This window comes from Lepidochelys olivacea (genome assembly GCF_965140295.1).
Source record: "Lepidochelys olivacea isolate rLepOli2 genome assembly, chromosome: 9".
Taxonomy (NCBI): Eukaryota; Metazoa; Chordata; order Testudines; family Cheloniidae; genus Lepidochelys; species Lepidochelys olivacea.
Genome location: NC_140419.1, coordinates 88,592,758 through 88,613,387, shown reverse-complemented (window position 1 = coordinate 88,613,387; position 20,630 = coordinate 88,592,758). Strand labels below are relative to the sequence as shown.

Genomic DNA, 20,630 nt, shown 5'->3' with positions numbered 1-20,630 from the left:
GAACAAGAAGTAGGACTGAGTAGACTTGTAGGCGCTAAAGTTTTACATTGTTTTCTTTTTGAGTGCAGTTATATAACACACAAAAAATCTACACTTGTAAGTTGCGCTTTCATGATAAAGAGATTGCACTACGGTACTTGTATGAGGTGAATTGCAAAATAGTACTTCTTTTATCATTTTTACAGTGCAAATATTTTTTAATAAAAATAAAGCGAGAACTGTACACTTTGTATTCTGCATTGTAATTGAAATAAATATACTTGAAAATGTAGAAAAACATCCAAAACATTTAATAAATTTCAATTGGTATTCTATTGTTTAACAATGCGATTAACATGGAGATTAATTTTTTTTAGTTAATCGCGTGAGTTAACTGTGATTAATCGACAGCCCTAGCTATTACCACTTCAAGCCAAGAAAACCAGTTCCGGCACCTATGTATTCTTAATTCATACAGCTGTGAGAAAAGCAGAAGTTTGAGTATCAACTATTACTTTAAATTTTCCAGGTTTTTCAGTTATGCCACAACTGTTTTATTCAACAATATTTTAAATTAGCTGAAGTCTCATTATTTATTCCCCCGAGACTAAAAAACTGTAATGAACTTGCTGCTTTTAAACAAACTGAGCTCTATCGCACTCAAGGTTCCTTCCCCACTCTGAACGCTAGGGTACAGATGTGGGGACCTGCATGAAAAACCTCCTAAGCTTCTCTTTACCAGCTTAGGTCAAAACTTCCCCAAGGTACAAAATATTCCACCCGCCGTCCTTGGATTGGCCGCTACCACCACCAAACAAATACTGGTTACTGGGGAAGAGCTGTTTGGACACGTCTTTCCCCCCAAAATACTTCCCAAAACCTTGCACCCCACTTTCTGGACAAGGTTTCGTAAAAAGCCTCACCAATTTGCCTAGGTGACTACAGACCCAGACCCTTGGATCTGAGAACAATGAAAAAGCATTCAGTTTTCTTACAAGAAGACTTTTAATAGAAATAGAAGTAAACAGAAATAAAGAAATCCCCCCTGTAAAATCAGGATGGTAGATACCTTACAGGGTAATTAGATTCAAAACATAGAGAATCCCTCTAGGCAAAACCTTAAGTTACAAAAAAGATACTATTTCTGTCTGTGTTATTCTATTCAGCACAATTCTTTTCTCAGCCATTTAAAGAAATCATAATCTAACACATACCTAGCTAGATTACTTACTAAAAGTTCTAAGACTCCATTCCTGGTCTATCCCCGGCAGAAACCAGCATATAGACAGACCCACAGATCCTTTGTTTCTCTCCCTCCTCCCAGCTTTTGAAAGTATCTTGTCTCCTCACTGGTCATTTTGGTCAGGTGCCAGCGAGGTTACCTTTAGCTTCTTAACCCTTTGCAGGTGAGAGGAGCTTTCCCCTGGCCAGGAGGGATTTCAAAGGGGTTTACCCTTCCCTTTATATTTATGACACACTGTGAATGTAAAACTGTGTAATTTATCTAAGTTTCTGCATCTGAATTTTTTGAAAAAATTTTCTTTGTAATCAGCTTTTAGAGTTATTCAAGAGAAAACAGTCTACCCTATATTTTCTATTATCCATAACAGGTAGAAATCTAGTAGCAATCACCAAATAATATAGTGGTATAATTACTGTGAATTTTAACTCAGCTGTGTGCTCAGTTAACTATAATGGCTTGTCTATAAAGTAACTAGGCAATTAGTCTGCATATTCTATAAAGTAAGAATCATTTTAAAGTTTACTGAAAAACACCCACACCAGAATTTTTATATTTCAATATTTAAGCCTTTTAAATATGTTTTCTACAACTATGTTTTAAATCTAGAACTAGAAAAAGGATTAGGCCTTACTTGGAACTAATCATTTACATGGAGTACAAAAAACCCCACCATTGTTAGTTTAACACTGAAGCTGAGAAATCAAGTGCAAAAGTTAAGGTTGCTTCTGCAATATTAACCATTGCTTTGAACGTAGCTAGTATCTGTTTGTCTTGTTAAATACGGATATATTTTGTGTTATCAATGTAGAATATCAAAAGCACAGAACATGTAACATTGCTCTGGTTAATATCGCAGGAAGAACTGCCATTAGATTTCTCAACCTCTTCAATGTTGCTTTAAATACTACTTTTTGCATTTAGATCAGATTGTGGCCCACTTGTATGGCACTATAAGGTGCCCCACTACTACCCGTTACACTGCTCACAGCACATAAGGTGAAGCAGCCTCTCTAGAAGCGTAGAGCATAGTTAGGTTGGCGTGTCAAAAGACATAGACACTAAGCTAGGTACAGAGCCAGTGATGTTTACACTTTTCCCAGATCAGCAGTCAGACTGAGGGTTTGTCCACACTACCGCTGAAGTCGATGTAAATTACGTCGCTCGAGGGGAGGGGAGGTGTGAAAAAGCCACCCCCACAAGCAATGCAAGTTACATCAACTTAAGTGCTGTCCCCACTGGTGGTTTGTCAGCGGGAGTTGCTCTCCCACCAACATAGTTGCTGCCTCTCACTGAGGTGGAGTAATTATGCCTCTCCCGTCAGCATAGCACATCTTCCCCAGACATGCTAAAGCAGCACAGCTGCATTAGTGCAGCTGAGCCGATATAGCACAGTAGTGTAGATTAGCCCTGAATCACAATCTCTCTCCTGAACCACTCCAGACAGTTCAACAATGCATAACCCCTATCTCAGGGAAGATCATTAACACACAAACTAGCCCTCAATTTCCCTGATATTTTTAAAAGGAATGAATTCCAGAACTATTTAGTTCAGGGATATAAATAAGCCCACAATCTTCACCATAAAAATCAATAAAAATTATGTTAATATAGAAGCTAGGGTGAAATCCACCATGAGACATTAAAAAAGGTCTTTTTTGCCAATCCATTGTTTCTACTAATGGAGAATTTGAGTGATCCCAAGGATCCCATTTTCAGAAACAACTTAGGGTAGGCCAGGGCAGCTTTATCTTCTCCTGTAGCCACAACTCTCTCAACAGCTACCGTTGAGCACTCAGGTGATATGCAAAGCAAGATGGTATCCTCTTTACGGCTCCTTTATGTACAAATTGCTCCTCTCCTTTCCCAGCCCCAAATGTTTCTGCTTATTTATTTACATTAGAAAAAATCAGGTCCAAAATATGCATGTTTTTGCTAGAGGACTTTGGCAATAATGCACAATATCAGAGCCCTCCAACATAAAGGGGGAGAAAAGTCAGTTTCCTAAATGAAATTAGTAGCTACGTTTATACACGTTCATGTAGATTACAAATCTGGAAAAGAAAGAAAAAGAACAGTCTCAAGAGTTTCTTGGTGGTCCATACAGATATCAAACAAATAATAGAGAAAACGCTGCTGCTGATCCTAATGATAGTAGCTGGTCCAGAATTTCATTGATGTTAGCAGTTTTGGGTAAAATGCTATACATTCCTGGATGACAAAATCTTAAAGATCTTTAAGAGAAGACTCACTGTCCCATATTAGTCAAGTGAAACTCCAAGACCACTCACTCAACTAAAGCCACTTCTCAATTCAATTTAACTTTTTCAACTACAGTTTAAAACTGTTTTTCAGAATCTTTATTTCACCACATATATATATGAAATTGAACACATAAATCTGACTTCCTGTTAGAAATGTGCTCATAACAGATCAAGTTACTTACCAAGTTACAGAGCTACCATGTTTGATGACATGGTAAGAAACAACTCTTCTGATTGCTATCACTGTAGCTAGAGAGAATATTCCTTTGAAATGGGTGGGCTATGTTCCTTTTAAATCTTAAATCTTCCTGAATTTGAGTCTTCTTATATAATAAATTTTTCATAGGTCAGTTAGCACCATTTTTGTAAAAATCACCAAAATTTTGTAAATAAACTGCCTAAAAGATACGACTGTTCATCCTTTGACTAAAGGACTAGAACATAATATCCTTTGCCTTGTGATTTATGCGATTTCATATTTATTTTTTGTACACACATTGACCCTCTTGAAGTAATCTGATCTTCGAAGGCACAAGGGTCTGCCCACACAGATCTGATTGCAGCAGGAGGTACTCTTTTAGTAATTGTGTTTTCATAGTACTTGTTTTTCCAGATATGTATGGATTTACATAATTTCTGCAAGTATCTTCTTAGTTTGTTTTATATATTATATAGGCTGTTTGAAAAATTCAATAAAATATCTTAATTAAAAACAAGGTAAATCATGACATTTTTCTACAGTTGAAAAAAAGGTAGAAAGAACTTTCAGTAGATAGAGGGAAAGGAAAGTGTACTTTTTTCTCTTGCATCTTATCTTTAAAGTATTTGTTTTGTCTATACTCATTGTTCTTCCAGGACCTATCCAGTTGCCTTGACTGTATTTATGAACAATACATAAATTGTATTGTAGGGGGAGGGATAGCTCATTGGTTTGAGCACTGGCCTGCTAAACCCAGGGTTGTGAGTTCAATCCTTGAGGGGGCCATTTAAGGATCTGGGGGGATTGGTCCTGCTTTGAGCAGGGGGTTGGACTAGATGACCTCCTGAGGTCCCTTCCCACCCTGATATTCTAGGATTCTAGGAACAATAGGTATAATGTAAGACTAAGCTCCATTTCAGTTACAGCGTAAGTGCAAATACAGCTACAATAGCAGCTACCAATACCATTTACAATCCAGATTTGTAAAAATCAAAGAAAAATTATAATTACCAGTTTATAAGAGCATTTGTTTAAAAGTCATAATTATGGTTATTATTGCTAAGTCACTGACTTCACAACCTATTGCTATTCATACTTAAGAGCAAGCTTCTGTAACTTTTTTGCGCATGTATTCCCATCAACTTTCATGGGACTGTTGAAATGAGTAAAGGTTGCACAATCAGGACAGAAATGTACATACGTTGCTCCTTTTATTGGGAGATCTGAAAGGAATCTTTGTAAATAAGAGACCCATCTCCATCACAGATACCTTGCACAAAACTACCAAGGCAAAAAAAGCCTAGAGACTGCTGTGAAACTACCAAAAAATCTTCAGCTGAAAATATGCAATCGTTAAGACCAGTAATCTGCCTCTGTCGTCTGGAAATTTGGATTGCCTGACACACTGCATCAATGCATTAGTATTAATGGCAGAAACTTCAACTCTGATAATTCTAGGGAGCTGCATAATAGTCCTGTTCAAACAGATTGTAACTATCATCAATTTCCTTGATTTCTAAACAACGTACATATAGTTTGGTAAGGCACAAGAAGTGTTTTACTATGCATATACTCATTTATATGAAGACAAAAGCAAAATAACCATGAATTGTATAAGTTTATAGTACATACTGTATTACTGAAACGACAAACGTTTAAATTGCTTTCCTTTGGCACTAGTTACATTAAACTACATTTCAAAAATTATTTTATATTTTGGAATTTCAAGATTTTTATATGACAGAACACACACTTCTCCTCCACTAAGCTGTTTCAGTGATGAAAGGAAGAAAGAAACCTACCCAATACGCAGAATACATCAGCAAGGATGGAGGACATGTCATCTCGAAATTCCTAACCGAAACAAAAAACACAGTAAATGCAGGAATACCACAATGTGTAATTAGAATATTTTAGTCTATTGTTTTAATAAAGAAAGAGTCTTGACAGAAATGTAAATTTAGATCCACTAACATTACTCTTGTTAAATCAATGAACAGGAGTGGTTTAACTATCTATTGTGCCTGATGTGTTTGGAAAAATACAAAAGAAAATATTAATACAATGGAAACCGTTATCAAGTGAGCTGAAAAGACTGAAAGAAAGAAAAATCTCAATGACAGTTAAACTCATGTCTGAGGGTATGGCATAAGTTTTAAAAGTGCACTGAATTAGAAATGCTATTATTAAAGGTTGACAAGGCACGCCCATTGTAAATCCCTGTTTTCAAGTGCTTCTACAATTCAGTTTTTGAACTAAGTATTTTATATTATATTATAATATATATATATATATACATACATATACACACACTTATATTATCTATCTAGTTTTACAACAGGCTACATAAAAAGCACAAATGCAGTCAGTACAAACTAAAATTTCGTACAACTTGTTTATACTGCTCTATATATTATACACTGAAACGTAAGTACAATACTTATACTCAAATTAATTTATTTTATAACTGTATGGTACAAAAGAGAGAATAAGCAATTGTTCAGTAACAGTGTGCTGTGACTCTTTTGTATTTTTAATGCCTGATTTTGTAAGCAAGTAGTTTTTAAGTGAGGTGAAACTAGTTTTGTGCATTTTTGATTGAATTCCAATTTCCATCCAAATACAGCTGGGCATAGATCCAAAACATTAATCATCTAGTAAATAAGAAATCCATCACTCACCATTTTTAAACATAATAAAGAAGTAAAATCTTAGAATCTGATTTAGTGCACATTAGCTATACAATTATACAATATCTAAAAACGTTTTTCTCATGTAGCAAATCCTTCTGGTCAGCAAAAAGAAATACCAAATTTAGCATAAAGGCTGTACTCAGTTGCAAATCAGTATGTTTTACTGGTTACAGACCAGTGAAAATCAACCTCTCTTTAGGAAAATAACTAAAAAGCACAACAGCCAATCAAAATTAAAACTGGTTATCTAAATCAATCCACCTTCCCCCCCCCCCCCCCATAGCCTCAGTCCTGAGGTATTTTTTAATATGTTGGGAATTTAAGTGAGCTCCACATAAATCAGACCTAGCATTAGCTAAAAAGCCCACAACGCTGTTCTACAGCTACCCCAAACACCCACTCCTCCCTCCTGAACATTCTAGTATCTAAACTATTTTCTATAGTAAAAGTACTGATTGTAAAAACTGAAAGGCTTCGCTAGCATTGTGGGTACACAAAAGAACCATAAAGTTAAAAAAGATCCAAACTTCCCAGTCAAGAACAAGCATGCATTTGAGTACCATAGTCCCCCACGTATGTCTATAAAACATTTGTTTCTCTATTCAGCTTTTCATCAGATGAACCTCAATATACTTTCCATGAATACCATTTTAACCTAGCCTTGGGAAATTTTCATTCATTACAGTGCACTTCAACAGGAAAGATGTAGCATCACCAACATATCCTTTATGGTGGTCTTGGCACAATAGTTATAATTGTATACAAGTAATATTTTTCATTTCAATGTTTTCATTCCCTTTCTCTTCACAACACATAGTAGACCTTAAACTTATGCTGAAGCTATAAGGTTTTAATAGTCAAAAGTATCACCTTAATTTTGGGGGGGGGGGTTGGGGGGGGAACAAGATGGGCAGAGTATCTGGCATGGAGTTACACTTCCAAGTCCACCTCCCCGAGCAGTAGTAGCTATGTTAGCAGGAGAGCTTGCCCAACTGACACAGCGCTGTCCATCCACACCGGCGCTTAGAATGGTGCAACTTACATCACTCGGGGGATGGCTTTTTCACACCCATGAGCAACTTGAGTTACACTGAACTAAGTGCAATTGTGTACAAGCCCTAGGAGTAAAAGCAGTTTCTTTAGAAGTTTTAAGGGACTACATCTGCAGGGTATGGTGTGTTTCTGCTGGTTTCCCATTTACTCTGGCTTCCATAAGTAATAAGCTAACTTAAATATTAAATAAACCTACAGCAAGTAGTACAAATATATACTTACTATAACATCACTGAGAACATTAGAAGCTTGATCATGCTTTAAGTTTCCCTTGACAACGTGATTTGCAAGCTCATACAGAGCCTGCTGGATATCTGTCATACATAAAACAGACGCATTAGGAACACAAGTGTTAGGTAATCCTTGGTCTAACTTCCAGGGAAAAATCTACAGCGATGCTGCAGACTTGGTGCAGTTAGTAGTCACAGAGAATGTGTTTTTTCCCCACTTCACCCAGAAGATTATTTATTTGTATAAGGCAGTGCTTTGAGGTCCCAATCTGACCTCATGGTACAAGGCACTGTACAAGCACATAGCAAAATATGGTCCTTGCCCTAGAGATTCTATGGAAAGAAGAGTTAAATGCCATAGACTAAAATGGGATGAATTATTACACCAGTCTCATGCACAACAATATGAGCTTCCCTGGATGATGACACATTTGCATAGTGCACATAAATCAGAGATTATGTCATGACAAAAGGAAAAATACTATAATAAACTAAGTTGCAGCTATAAAAATTAATATCCACTTCTCTAGGTGGAAAATTAATAACTAAGAAACACTTTGTCAGGCTGAATTCTTTGTAGAGACAAAAGTGAGAGAAAAACTTCTATGATTAAATAATGTCACATGCTTCAGAGCATTACATTAAATTGAAAAGTTCTTCACTGATCCTTGGATCAGAGACTGTGTGTTTGGGGAGAATTATAGAACATTAAATACATGCTTGTTTTGTACACATGGTTCCAACAAGTTAAAAACAGATGGCTACACTATTTTAAACGTATACAGAATTGTCTTTAAAACACCTTATTACAGAGTGAAGAATACATTTATAATAACTGATGTGGCTAAAAGCCAAAACACAAAGGAGGTACATTTTCATTATGCATATAATTATATTATAGACCAGGGGTGGTAAACCGCAGCTCCAAGCCACATGAGGCTCTTTTACAGTTAAAGTATGGCTCACGGAGGCCCCCCGTACCCCACTCTCCACCTAGCAGGCTGGGGGGAAGGGGGAAGCTTGGGGTTAGGGACTTCTGCCAGAGATGACTGGTACCTGTTGGGGGGGCACAATTTAAACGTCCCTCCTAACAGATTGAGTCATGCCCTCCGAGGCATGCCCCCCACATACCCTCAGCAATCCCTCCCTGCAGCTCCCAGGTGTTAGCTCCTGGTGGAGAGTCAACAGCAAACACCTGGGAGCTGCAGGGAGGGGCTGTTGCTTTAGCTCACGGGGGACAGGAAGCAGCAAAAGCAGTGGCTCTCCCTGCAGCTCCCAGCTATATGCCATTGCCTCTCACGATGGCTACAGCTCCCAGCTTGCCAGATCCAGCAGCTGCCATGCAGGGTGTGGGCTCTGCGGCACTTGCAACTGATCACGGCAAGCAAACCATGGCAAAAATTGGGGGGTGGAGGGAGGGTGCATGACCCCATGTGTCCCCCCCACGTATCGCCTCTGGCTTCTGCCCCGAAGGAAGGAGAGCTGTCTCAGGGCTCCAGCCCCGCAGGGTGTACCTGCCGGGACTCGGGGCTTCAGCAGGAGTCTCCTGCACGGCTGAGGCCCCGAGTCCCGGCAGGCACACCCCAGCTCTTGAACTTCTGAAGATTGTCGTATGCGGCTCGGAGGGTCTGTAAATTTAGCCACCGTTGTTATAGGCTATGTCTACACTGCAAGCTAGGGGTGTGATTCCTCTGCTCATTGTCACACTTGTGCAGGCTCTCATTGAGCTACTACCAATATAAATAGCACCGTAGCCACAGTAGCTCTGGTAGTGGCCATGGAGGCACCGCTGAGTTGTACTGAGTACAAACCCACCTGAAACTGGTGCATATATATTTGGTAAAGTTCACCCATGCCTCCATGGCCACAAGCAGTGTTATAGTGTGACTACACTGCTATTTATATTGCGCTAGCTCACTGAGAGTTAGCACAACTATGTGAACACACGCAGGGAAAAATCACACTTCTACCGAGCCATGTACACATAGCTATACAAAACACCCGGATGAAAATAGTAAACATCAACAGTGTGCTCAATGAGTGTTTAGATCATGGATCTTTTTGACGTCTATACATTTGGGAATACAAAACTCTAACCTGAAATTACATTAATAGCATGGAATTGTTTAATTTCAGAGTTGGGCAAGAAGGTCTTAATTTTCTTTAATGTAGTATTTCTGATGAAGGAACTCTAATTCTTCAGATCTTAAGCCAATCTCTATTAGAATTCAGGAGGGGACCTAATGTGGGGACAGGTAACCCCAAACCTCCATACTGCAGCAATCTTACATCTTCCTCCGAAATATATGGTACTGGCCAGTCAGAAACAGGATAATGAACTATATGAACCTCAGGTCTGATCCAATATGACAACTCCTATGTTTTTGTCCTCGGCTTTCAATCTGCATTCATTGATTACGCTAATCTTCAAAATAATCAGTTAGTCAAAGTTATTCACCTAACTAGATAGTCAAAGATATTTTTTCCAAGATCAGCTGCAATATTGAGAAAAGGCAATCTTCTAAATAAATAATGGTATTATTTCAGAAGTAGACGTTTGAGGGGGTTGTTTAAATTTTGGGCAGATATTTAGGATATTTGAAATATATAATTCAGAAGCATTTTATAGTAGGTCAACATATGCTCCAGAAATAATTTTAAAAGTCTGATACCTTATTCATCAGATGAGACAGAAGCATACTCTACTACACTTACAGACCTTCTGTTCTCAGCTTAAATCTCAACTTATTCTGAGAGAGAAACAGCATCTGGGGCACATGTTAAAGTATAGCAAAAAACTCTTAGGGGCAGAGACTGTCCTATTTGCTTGTATAGCACATACCCCAATGGAACCAGAATCCTTGTCTGGTGTTTCTAGGACACTACAATAATAATAATAATACAAATAAATAATTTTAAATATAAAAAGGAAGCAGTGGTTGAATTTGATATAGAACTTACTCCGAATTTTAAGAAGTGATCACTGCTGGTAGTAACAATTCACACAAAAATAATATAAATTAATCACAGTTTTATTCTTTTTTTATTGAAAGCATCATTGTTGTATCTAAGCATCTACCAAAAAAAGAAAATGTGAAGTGTTTTGTCTTCATCAAGCTAATGTATTTTCTGAAATAGATAAATATGAGTTCCGCAGAAGATTGTGGGCCTGATTTCCTCTCACTAGTTTTATAACACAAAACACTGATTTAAATGGAGTTATTTCCATTTTACATCATTGTGAGAGCAGAATCGGACCTTTTTATGTTTTAATTGAATGAGAATTGTTCAATTATAAAGACTGCGTAAATTTCAATTTTGTAAATATGTCACCAAATCTAGTAACTTTCTTTAATCGGAAGGAAATATCACAAGTTCTAGAGAGCTTTATAAATTTCAATGAAAGTTTGAATCTCAAGTTTATAAAAGTCAGTACAGGAAGATGACGATTGAAAACAGCTCATTTTTGGGCCATCAGCCTTATATTAAAACAATGACTTGTACTAAACATATTTGGGAGTTAAAATATATTTTTGCAATTTTACTGATTTAACATTAAATACTTTTTACTTTGCAAAATTAATTATAATCATATTTGTGTTTCACAATAAATAATCCCCTCTGCTTTTATCGTTTCCCAAAGCAACTGTTTTAACAAGATCCCCAGACACCACCTAAATAAAGTAAGCAGCTTTGCAGACTCCATAATATTGAATCTTTCCTTTCAGGGAATCATACAAAGCAAACAAAGCCAAAATTCAATTTCTCTTGTTTATGTTGCAAAACTATGCCTTGCTATTTGTCCTTGGACATTTTAATCATTCTAATTCTTAAAGCCCCCCCACCAAAATTGTAAGTACACGCATTTTAGAATGAACGTTAAAACCCTTTTAAAAACTGGAACTTTAGAAACTAAAACCAGCAATATATTTACCCAAGGAAGACAGAATTGGAAACTAAGAACTATAACTCTATAGGAGCAAACTGAACAATATGTTTAAGACTTTATACTTGCATTATTAAGCAACTACTTCTGTACGTTCCAAGCATTTCTTATTTACCTAATTCCTTGTTAGAATAAAACTCAGCTCTCCACAAAACGTAAGTAGTAGGGCTTTGCATATGGAACTTCACAAGGAGCTATGGTGAAGAAGTCCACCTCCCCAACCAAAGACTGGTTGCAGGTCTGCAGAGAGTTCCCTTTGCATACTTCCTATGTGAATGTTTGAGGTTAACTGAATCTGTGTAAATGGATATCCTCCTTGCTTTATGCACTGAGTTCCCCTCCTTATTATGCAGCAATCACCATACATACTGACATTCCATCCAGGCACACACTGAACCCTGATCAATTTCATATATATATACACTCCAAGTATATTGGATAATATCAACTTACCTCTGAAAGTCACATTTTCATGGCTTTTATTTTCACTGAGTGTGCGGCATAATTGCAAACTGAAAAGAGAAATATTCTTTATACAATTTCAGTTTTCAAAATCAGTCATGAAGTTTAGTTATAAAAAGAATTATATAGTACGGTTTGCTGTTCTATATGTATCTAGTTATTTTAGATTATTTTGACAAGCCAAACAAGTTGAAAACCAAAACATAACCTTTGTTCAATACTTAAAGCTAAAATTAGGATCTTAATTTAGAAAAGTTACAAATGTAGTAGAACTTCCATACCCTAACTTCTGGATTGCCACACTTTCTCAGCATGACTATCAGAAAACTGAGAAATTAAGGCAATATAAAGACATCAGTGGTTTGAGCATTGGTCTGCTAAACCCAGGGTTATGAGTTCAATGCTTGAGGGTGCTATTTAGGGTTCTGGGCCAAAAATTGGGGAGTGGCCCTGCTTTGAGCAGGGGGTTGGACTAGATGATCACCTGAGGTCCCTTCCAACCCTGATATTTGAGGGGAGGGATAGCTCAGTGGTTTGAGCATTGGCCTGCTAAACCCAGGGTTGTGAGTTCAATCCTTGAGGGGGCCATTTAGGGATCTAGGGCAAAAATTGGGGATTGGTCCTGCTTTGAGCAGGGGGTTGGACTAGATGACCTCCTGAGGTCCCTTCCAACCCTGATAGTCTATGATTCTATGATTCTATGAAAGTAGGCAAGGAAGCACTGCCACTTACATATTATCATTAAGAAGTGACATGCAAGTATCTTTCTAGTGGCCATTATTGAACTTTTGCCCAAATGTATGTTTGAAATATTTGTTCACTTTTTAATGCTAAGCATTCACATGATTTCACAGAACATAATCCCAGCAAAGGGGAGGAGTGTGCACACACTATTAAGTAGCTATTTTAATCTTTAAATAAAAAGATAAAAAGATAATTATAGGCTGAAGGGTTCTGTCGTCTGGATCAGTGTCTGTTTTATATTGTGCAATTCCCCTATTTTAAAAAATACACAACAGCATTCTAAATAATCTTGTATCCATTTTAAAAACAACAACACTGGCTTGTGAAAGAGAAGACCTTATATATTTTAAGTTTCTTTGTTTATTTTTTTAAAATAGCTATCTGTGCACCCAGGTGGGGCTTTGACTTCAAAAGTGCTTCTCAAGGATGCCGGGATCTTCCAGCGTTGTTCTCATTGCAAGATCAGGCCCCAAAGCATAAGAGCAGAGACCTAAAAAATGTGTAAATACCTACATTTATAAAAACGTAGAAGACTGCTCAAATCAGATTTTTTTTAAAGTTTGCAAGAGAACAATTATATTCTTGTAAGGACCACAACTTTAGATATTACAATTCATTTCAGAGTTTCAGAGAATTAAAAATGAATCTCTATATTCTCTCATAAAGATACATAAACTCATAGCAGTACGTTATAATGTAGATTACTTATAAAAATATTAGGCTTCCTTGATATCATAACCAAAATTACATATTAACTCTTCTAAAGAAAGCTCATACAACAATCATAGCCATCACTCAGGCTGCTTACAACCAATGCACACTGTAAAACATTAAGAAAATGAGCCATTTCAAATGTAAATATAATGTAATAAGCAGGTTCACTGTACAGCTACACTATGGAAGCTTTCTTGCCACATAAAGTGAAGGTATGGCTCAAATTATTATTATTGCTTTTTTACTGTTACAGAAAACACAATAGATTCTCTCTAACGTATCACATAACATGGACAGGTCTAGTTCTAAAGTTCGGGCCAAGAAGCTTCTATTTCATTCTATTACTAATAGTGAAGTTTTTTCTATTCATCATTAACCAAGATAAATAGACCTTTAAAAGCATTTACAAAAATCAATATCTCTTCACAAGAACTATTTCAGGCCATCTGATCTCAACCTAGTCTTTCTTCTGAGTCTACTGTGTATTTTCTTAAATATTAAGTGGATTAATTAGTACCCATTACAGTCAGCCTATATGCAGTCATTTCTACTTTCTGCTTAAAATTAACAGCCAAACTAAGTCCCTGATCCTTCACTGGGATCCACTCAGGCAGACCCTTTGGAGTACATAAAGTCCTTCTGATATCAGTTTTTATAATGGATCAACAAGCTGTGATGTTAATGGAACTCCACTGTGCACTGAAGGGTCCACTTCAGCAGATCTTAATACAAGTTCAAAGGTTTTAAGTTGTCTCTGTACTACAGACAAATATAAACTCCCATCACATACGACAAACTGAAAGGAGACTCAAAATATCAAGAATGCTCTTTCAGCGCATCTTGAAGATCAATCCATTGTTTAAGCTGGCCAAAGAAATCATTAAAGCTACTCTGACACACTACACATTCCTGGATTAGTTTTTTAATTTACGAGAAAACAAAGTTGTCATTGTATAAATTCAATGGATATATCCACCCAGTACCAAGCAGTGGCGAAACACAAATAAGATTCTATGATATACTTAGAAGGGTTAAGAGACACACATGGACATGCGAATGCGCGCATATAAAAAAAATGACCTCACCGTGAAAAATGTTCAGTTTGGGTCACCTCATTTAAAAAAAACACAGGACTAAAACAAAGTTACAAGTGTGGGAGCTTTCAAGAAGATTAAAAGCAGTTAGTAAGAAAAGAAAAAGAATGACCAGCACTAACTAACCTCTCTCAAAAACAAGTGACACATAAATTAAAAGGCAGAAAATTTTAAATACTTTTTTCCAACAGATAACTGGTATGTGAAATTCACTGATGCAAGATACTGATTGCGACAAATAGTTCAAAAATTGTCTAAGAAGGACTAGACATTACAAGTCAGTAAAAGAGCTAATTAAATTAAGTTTATAATAGGGATGTATGAGTTTAACTGGTTAACCAATATGCTTGATTCTTATCGGTTTCTGTTAACGATTAAACTTCACCCAGGGTCTCAGCTGCCGCCCTGTGCGCCTGGGGTCCCTCCGGGCTTCCAGCCCCACGGCCACCTGGCATCCCAGAGCAGTTGAGGTCCATCCTGGCTGCCAGCCCCACAGCCAGGATGCTAGGCGGCAGCAGGGACCCCTGGGTACAGGGGCCGGCAGCGGGGACCCACATAAAACACCTGGGTGCTGCAGCACACCCCACACCCTAATTCCTATGGGAAAATGTTTAAATGTGTAACCAACAGAATTTTAATCGGTTACACAGTTACTGTTTTTTACATGTTATTTACATGCTTAGTTTATAAAGTGTACAATTATAAATAATTATAAATAAAGGTTGTGAAGAATTTTTAGGAATCGGATGGCTGACCGCTTAGACCAGTGGCTCCCAAACTTGTTCCGCAGCAGCCAGTATGTCCCTCGGCCCACGCCACTTCCAGCGGCTCCCATTGGCTTGGAGCAGTGAACCGCGGCCAATGGGAGCCGTGATCAGACGAACCTGCTGACGCGGCAGGTAAACAAACTGGCCCAGCCCGCCAGGGGCTTTCCCTGCACAAGCGACGGAACAAGTTTGGGAATCACTGGCTCAGACTAATAAGTCATATTCTTATTTTAGATCGTAGCCATCTATGGATATGTCTAGAATCTTTATGATCTGTTATTTGAGTATCAATGTCTTACGTCATAACAGTGTTAACTTTAAGATTTAGTATTTTTCATATTGCTTAGAATAGTGCATAGATTGAATTGTCTTAATCTCTTTGTCAATGCTGATGATAGATATTGCATTTTTTAAACTTACAGTAACATGATCCACTCCATGCTCTTTGATACATTTGTCATACTTGTTTATCAAAACAAAGACTTTTTAAAAAGTACAAAAGATCAGACTAGCTAGAATAATATTTAGAGCTGTTGATTAATCGCAGTAAACTCACGTGATTAACTTAAAAAAATTAATCGTGATTAATCTCACTGTTAAATTTCAATTGGTATTCTATTGTTTATTAAATATTTTTGGATGTTTTTCTACATTTTCAATATATCAATTTCAATTACAACACGGAATACAAAGAGTACAGTGCTTACTTTATATTATTTTTATTACAAATATTTGCACTGTAAAAATGATAAAGAAATAGTATTTTTCAATTCACCTCATACAGGTACTGTAGTACAATCTCTTTATCATGAAAGTGCAAGTTACAAATTTAGAGTTTTTTGTTACAAAACGGCACTCAAAAACAAAACTATGTAAAACTTTAGACCCTACAAGTCCACTCAGTCCTACTTCTTGTTCAGCCAATCGCTAAGAGAAACAAGTTTGTTTACATTTAGGGGAGATAGTGCTTCTTAACTACAATGTCACCTGAAAGTGAGAACAGGCGTTCGCATGGCACCGATGTAGCTGGTGTCGCAACCTATTTACATGCGAGATGCACTAAAGATTCATATGCCTCTTCATGCTCTGGCCATCGTTCCAGAGGACATGCTTCCGTGCTGATGACTCTTGTTAAAAAAATAATGTGTTAATTAAATTTGTGACCAAACTCCTTGTGGGAGAATTGTATGTCTCCTGCTCTCTTTTATTTGCATTCTGCCATATATTTCATGTTATAGCAGTCTCAGATGATGATCCAGCACACGTTGTTCATTTAAGAACACTTTCACTGCAAATTTGACAAAATGCAAAAAAGATACCAATGTGAAATTTCTAAAGATAGCTAAGCATTCGACCCAAGATTTAAGAATCTGAAGTGCCCTCCAAAATCTGAGAGGGATAAGGTGTTGAGCATGCTTTCTGATGTCTTAAAAGAGCAACACTCTGATGCGGAAACTATAGAACCCAAACCACCAAAAAAGAAAATCAACCTTCTGTTGGTTGCATCTGACTCAGATGATAAAAACGAACATTTGTTGGTCCTCACTGCTTTGGACCGTTATCAAACAGAACCCTTCATCAGCATGGACACATGTCCTCTGAAATGGTGGCTGAAGCATCAAGGTACACGTGACTCTTTAACAAATCTGCCATGTAAATATCTTGAGATGCCGGCTACAACTGTGCCATTCAAACGCCTGTTCTCACTTTCAGGTGACATTGTAAACAAGAAGCGGGCAGCATTATCTTTTGCAAATGTAAACAAACTTGTCTGTCTGAGCGACTGGATGAACAAGAAGTAGGACTAATTGGACTTGTAAGTTCTAAAGTTTTACATTGTTTTATTTTTTAATACAGGGGAGTTTTGTACATAATTCTACATTTGTAAGTTCAACTTTCATGGTAAAGAGATTGCACTACAATACTTGTATTAGGTGAATTGAAAAATACTATTTATTTTCTTTTTTACAATGGAAATGTTTGTAATCAAAAATAAATATAAAGTGTGCACGGTACAGTTTGTATTCTGTGTTGTAACTGAATATATTTGAAAATGTAGAAAACATCCAAAAATATTTAAATAAATTGTACTCTATTATTAACAGCATGATTACTCATGATTGATTTTTTTAATCGCTTGACAGCCCTAATAATATTACAAAAACCATCAACTCTCATGCTTCAGAACATAACTTGATCACCACACTTTTATACAGTATTACATAGGAGCAATATATAGTGGGCTGTTTATTTCTGCCTTTTGAGCATCCAGAACTGGTCACAGTCAAGAATCAAAATACTAAACAAGACAAAGTATTTGGTCTGTTTCATTAGGGCAGTTCCCAACTTGTAAAATGATGCTGAAGTATAGATAACTAATAACTTTGCCAACATACCATTTTTCAGACTGTGATCTTGCTGGATCTCATAAGCTACCTTACATTACCAGCAATTAATGAATTTTCCTCTCTTTCCTCACCTTTTCTTCCTACTCAGCATAGATTGTTCCCCAGACAATTCCTTGTTCTTATTTGAGTGAAAGCTGATATTTTGCTTCTGTTTTGCCTAGCCCCACCATGCTTGAAGACTAAACATTGGCTTGAGAATAGGAGCTTACCCCCAATGAAAAAGATGGGTAAAACAAGTTTTGCTAACATTTGTCACTTAGCTTTAGTTGCTAGAATTACAGGTGTTGTCCTTCTGCATCTCATCCCCTTCCCACAGTTTATGAACTTAATCAGTCATGCTATATATTTAATTTAGACTGCAAGCTCTTTAGAGCCAGAATCATGTCCTAGGTCTCCTGCAAAGCACCTAGCACCCTTTCTAAGCTTCTAATTCTTCACTTCTAGAACTGTTATAAAATATTTTTGAAGCATTTCATTTCAGTATCTAAACTAAATGTAAAATGCAATCAATAATTGCTTTTCTTTATTAACAGAGGGACTGGTCAGTGTTTCAGAATAAAAATTCTAGCAAAATTGCTCAGTATGTACTCCCAAGGAAACCAGAATTTTGGTCCACAAGAAATCTTCTGGAATGTTTGATAAAGATATAGTTCTTCACTTTTAAAAGATTTAAACTGGTAACACTGTGATAAGCCATCATGAATGGACCAAAATCATTTTATATTCTGTTTTGTTTTTTAAAATCATGGCTTCAAAGGCTAGGGTAGAATACTTTTGTGTAACACATTTCTAAGATAGTCTGTCTCTTTGTTAGAAAATGGTTTAGCTGATCTGTTTGAATCCTATAATAGCCAAAGAATAAGCTAATCCACCCCTTCTAAACTGCTGCAAATTTGCTTTTATAGCACTACAGAGTCTTCAAACAACGCACATATCTTTACACAATCAACTATGAAATATCTCTCAACATTAACTTTATATTACCCAACTATCATAAGAGGGTTTTTAAAAATTAATCATATTGAACCAAAATTCGTAAACTGTGGCTAATATATGGTCTCTATACTTATTCACTATCTTTCAAGTTTATTGTGAAGTCAGTTGTCAACACAGAATCCTAAACAGGGAAAGTTAAAAAGGAGTTTGAACTTTAGCTTCTTTATAGGCCCATCTACACTGCAGTTACTACTTGTCAGGGGACCCTATTACCATACAGCTGTTTCTTTATTTGGTCATAATATAGTTTAGTTTTTAGTATAGACAAAAACATATTTAAGCCACGGTCACATCAAGCCTATATATAGCATGACACAAGGGCACTGACAACAGGGCTATTCCCCTCCTTCCACTACAAAATGGAAGAGATCAAGAGAAGAACGGTGGTGTTTGCAGAGGGTGTCTACATTCGCCATTCACCTCACCACCCCTTCCCCTCATCCAGCTTTTAAGAGGACTGTAAAGCTTTGCCAATTTGAGGAAGGGAAATTAATGATGCTGTGGCTACTATAATGTCTCCCTGAAATTCACCACAAAATATTCTATGCTTAAAATTTAACTTTGAAAGCTTCATCACTTTTAATAAAAGGCAGAGGCATAGAAGTTTTAAAAGAGCCCTTCCGATTAATCTAAAATATTAAAAAAAACCTTCATCCCAAGTAACAAGTCAACGTTAAATTGAGGAGATTGTGAATTTCAAGTCAAACCTCCTGATCAAAGGCAACCCCAATACACAGTGGGCAATACAAGCAGGTAACCTGCCAAGGTGGAGATCTCTTAGGACTAGTATCTAGGGGATGCTGACAAGGCAGCTCTTTTCTCTGCCAAGCCTAGTGGACCCAGCTGGATTGGGGAGGGCTGAGTGGACCTCTCCCGGCACACACAAAGGCCCCCTCGCAGGAGCACAAGGGAGGGATGGGAGGAACCATCCATCGCAGCGACCACCCTGGGCTGGATCGGGGAAGAGACGTGAGCATTAAATCCCTCGGATCGAAGGATTTCGGGGCTGGGGCCTTGCCAGGGAAGCTCAGCACTGGGGCGCCCGACGCTTCGGCACTGGCGAAGACAGGCGAACTCGGGAGCCTTGGGCTCAGCCCCGCGGGCGGAGGGACTGGGGGCGAACGGGGGCCAACGCTCGGGGGAGCTTAGCCCAAGGACAGGAAGGGGCGCTTGGGACTCGTACACCCCAGAGCCCAGCGAGCTGGGCCGAGAGAGGGGGGCGTTAGTGAGGGTGGAAGGGCACAGACCCGGTAGCGGGAGCTCAGCCCTTCGGGGTGCGGTGTGGCGAACGCAGCCCGGAGCCCTGCCCTCTACCCCCTCTCCGTTCCCAGCTCCCGGCCCCTCCGCCCGACCGGGCCCCAGGCTCCGGCCGGCGGGCCCCAGGCTCCAGCGCCCGGGCCCCTCCGCGCCCCTCCCGCGCGGCCCCACACTCACAACTCGCTCTTGCCCGATTTCTCCCAGTTCTTTATCCACTCGGCAGGGAGCGCCCCCGCCGCCGCCATCTTCCCCGTGTGGCGCCGAGAGCCCGGATGGGGGAGCGACGGCCCCGGGTCAGAGGGGACGGGCCGGCCCGCCAGGCATGACGGGAAACGGGCCCGGGGCAGCCTGGGAGAAGAACGCGCCCCCTCCCCCCCCCGCTCCGAGCCGCGGCAGAACGCGCCGGAGCCCGCCTCGCCTCAGCGTGCGGCTGCCGAGCCACAGCACCGCCGCCTGCCCGCAAACCTCCCCGGCCGGGCACCGCCGGACCTAGCGAGTCCCGAGTCCCCCCCCCCCCGCCGCCAGATACTCCGGCAACCCCGGGCCCCCAGCAACCCCCCATCAAAGACATCGGTAGCACCGAA

At 38.7% G+C, this 20,630-nt stretch overlaps 1 protein-coding gene across 2 annotated transcripts in view; it reads right to left on the bottom strand.

Moving 5' to 3' along the window:
• THOC2 (THO complex subunit 2) overlaps positions 1-20,351 on the bottom strand; it is a 111,986-nt gene extending 91,635 nt beyond the window's left edge. For both annotated transcript variants that reach the window (XM_084639968.1, XM_084639969.1), the window contains exons 1-4: positions 20,224-20,351; positions 12,058-12,116; positions 7,651-7,742; positions 5,485-5,536 (exon numbers count right to left, since the gene is read on the bottom strand). In XM_084639968.1, the coding sequence (XP_084496094.1) occupies positions 5,485-5,536; positions 7,651-7,742; positions 12,058-12,116; positions 20,224-20,291 (271 nt within the window). In that variant the 5' untranslated portion in view covers positions 20,292-20,351. The remainder of the gene's footprint in view (positions 1-5,484; positions 5,537-7,650; positions 7,743-12,057; positions 12,117-20,223) is intronic.
• Positions 20,352-20,630: the final 279 nt, after the last annotated feature.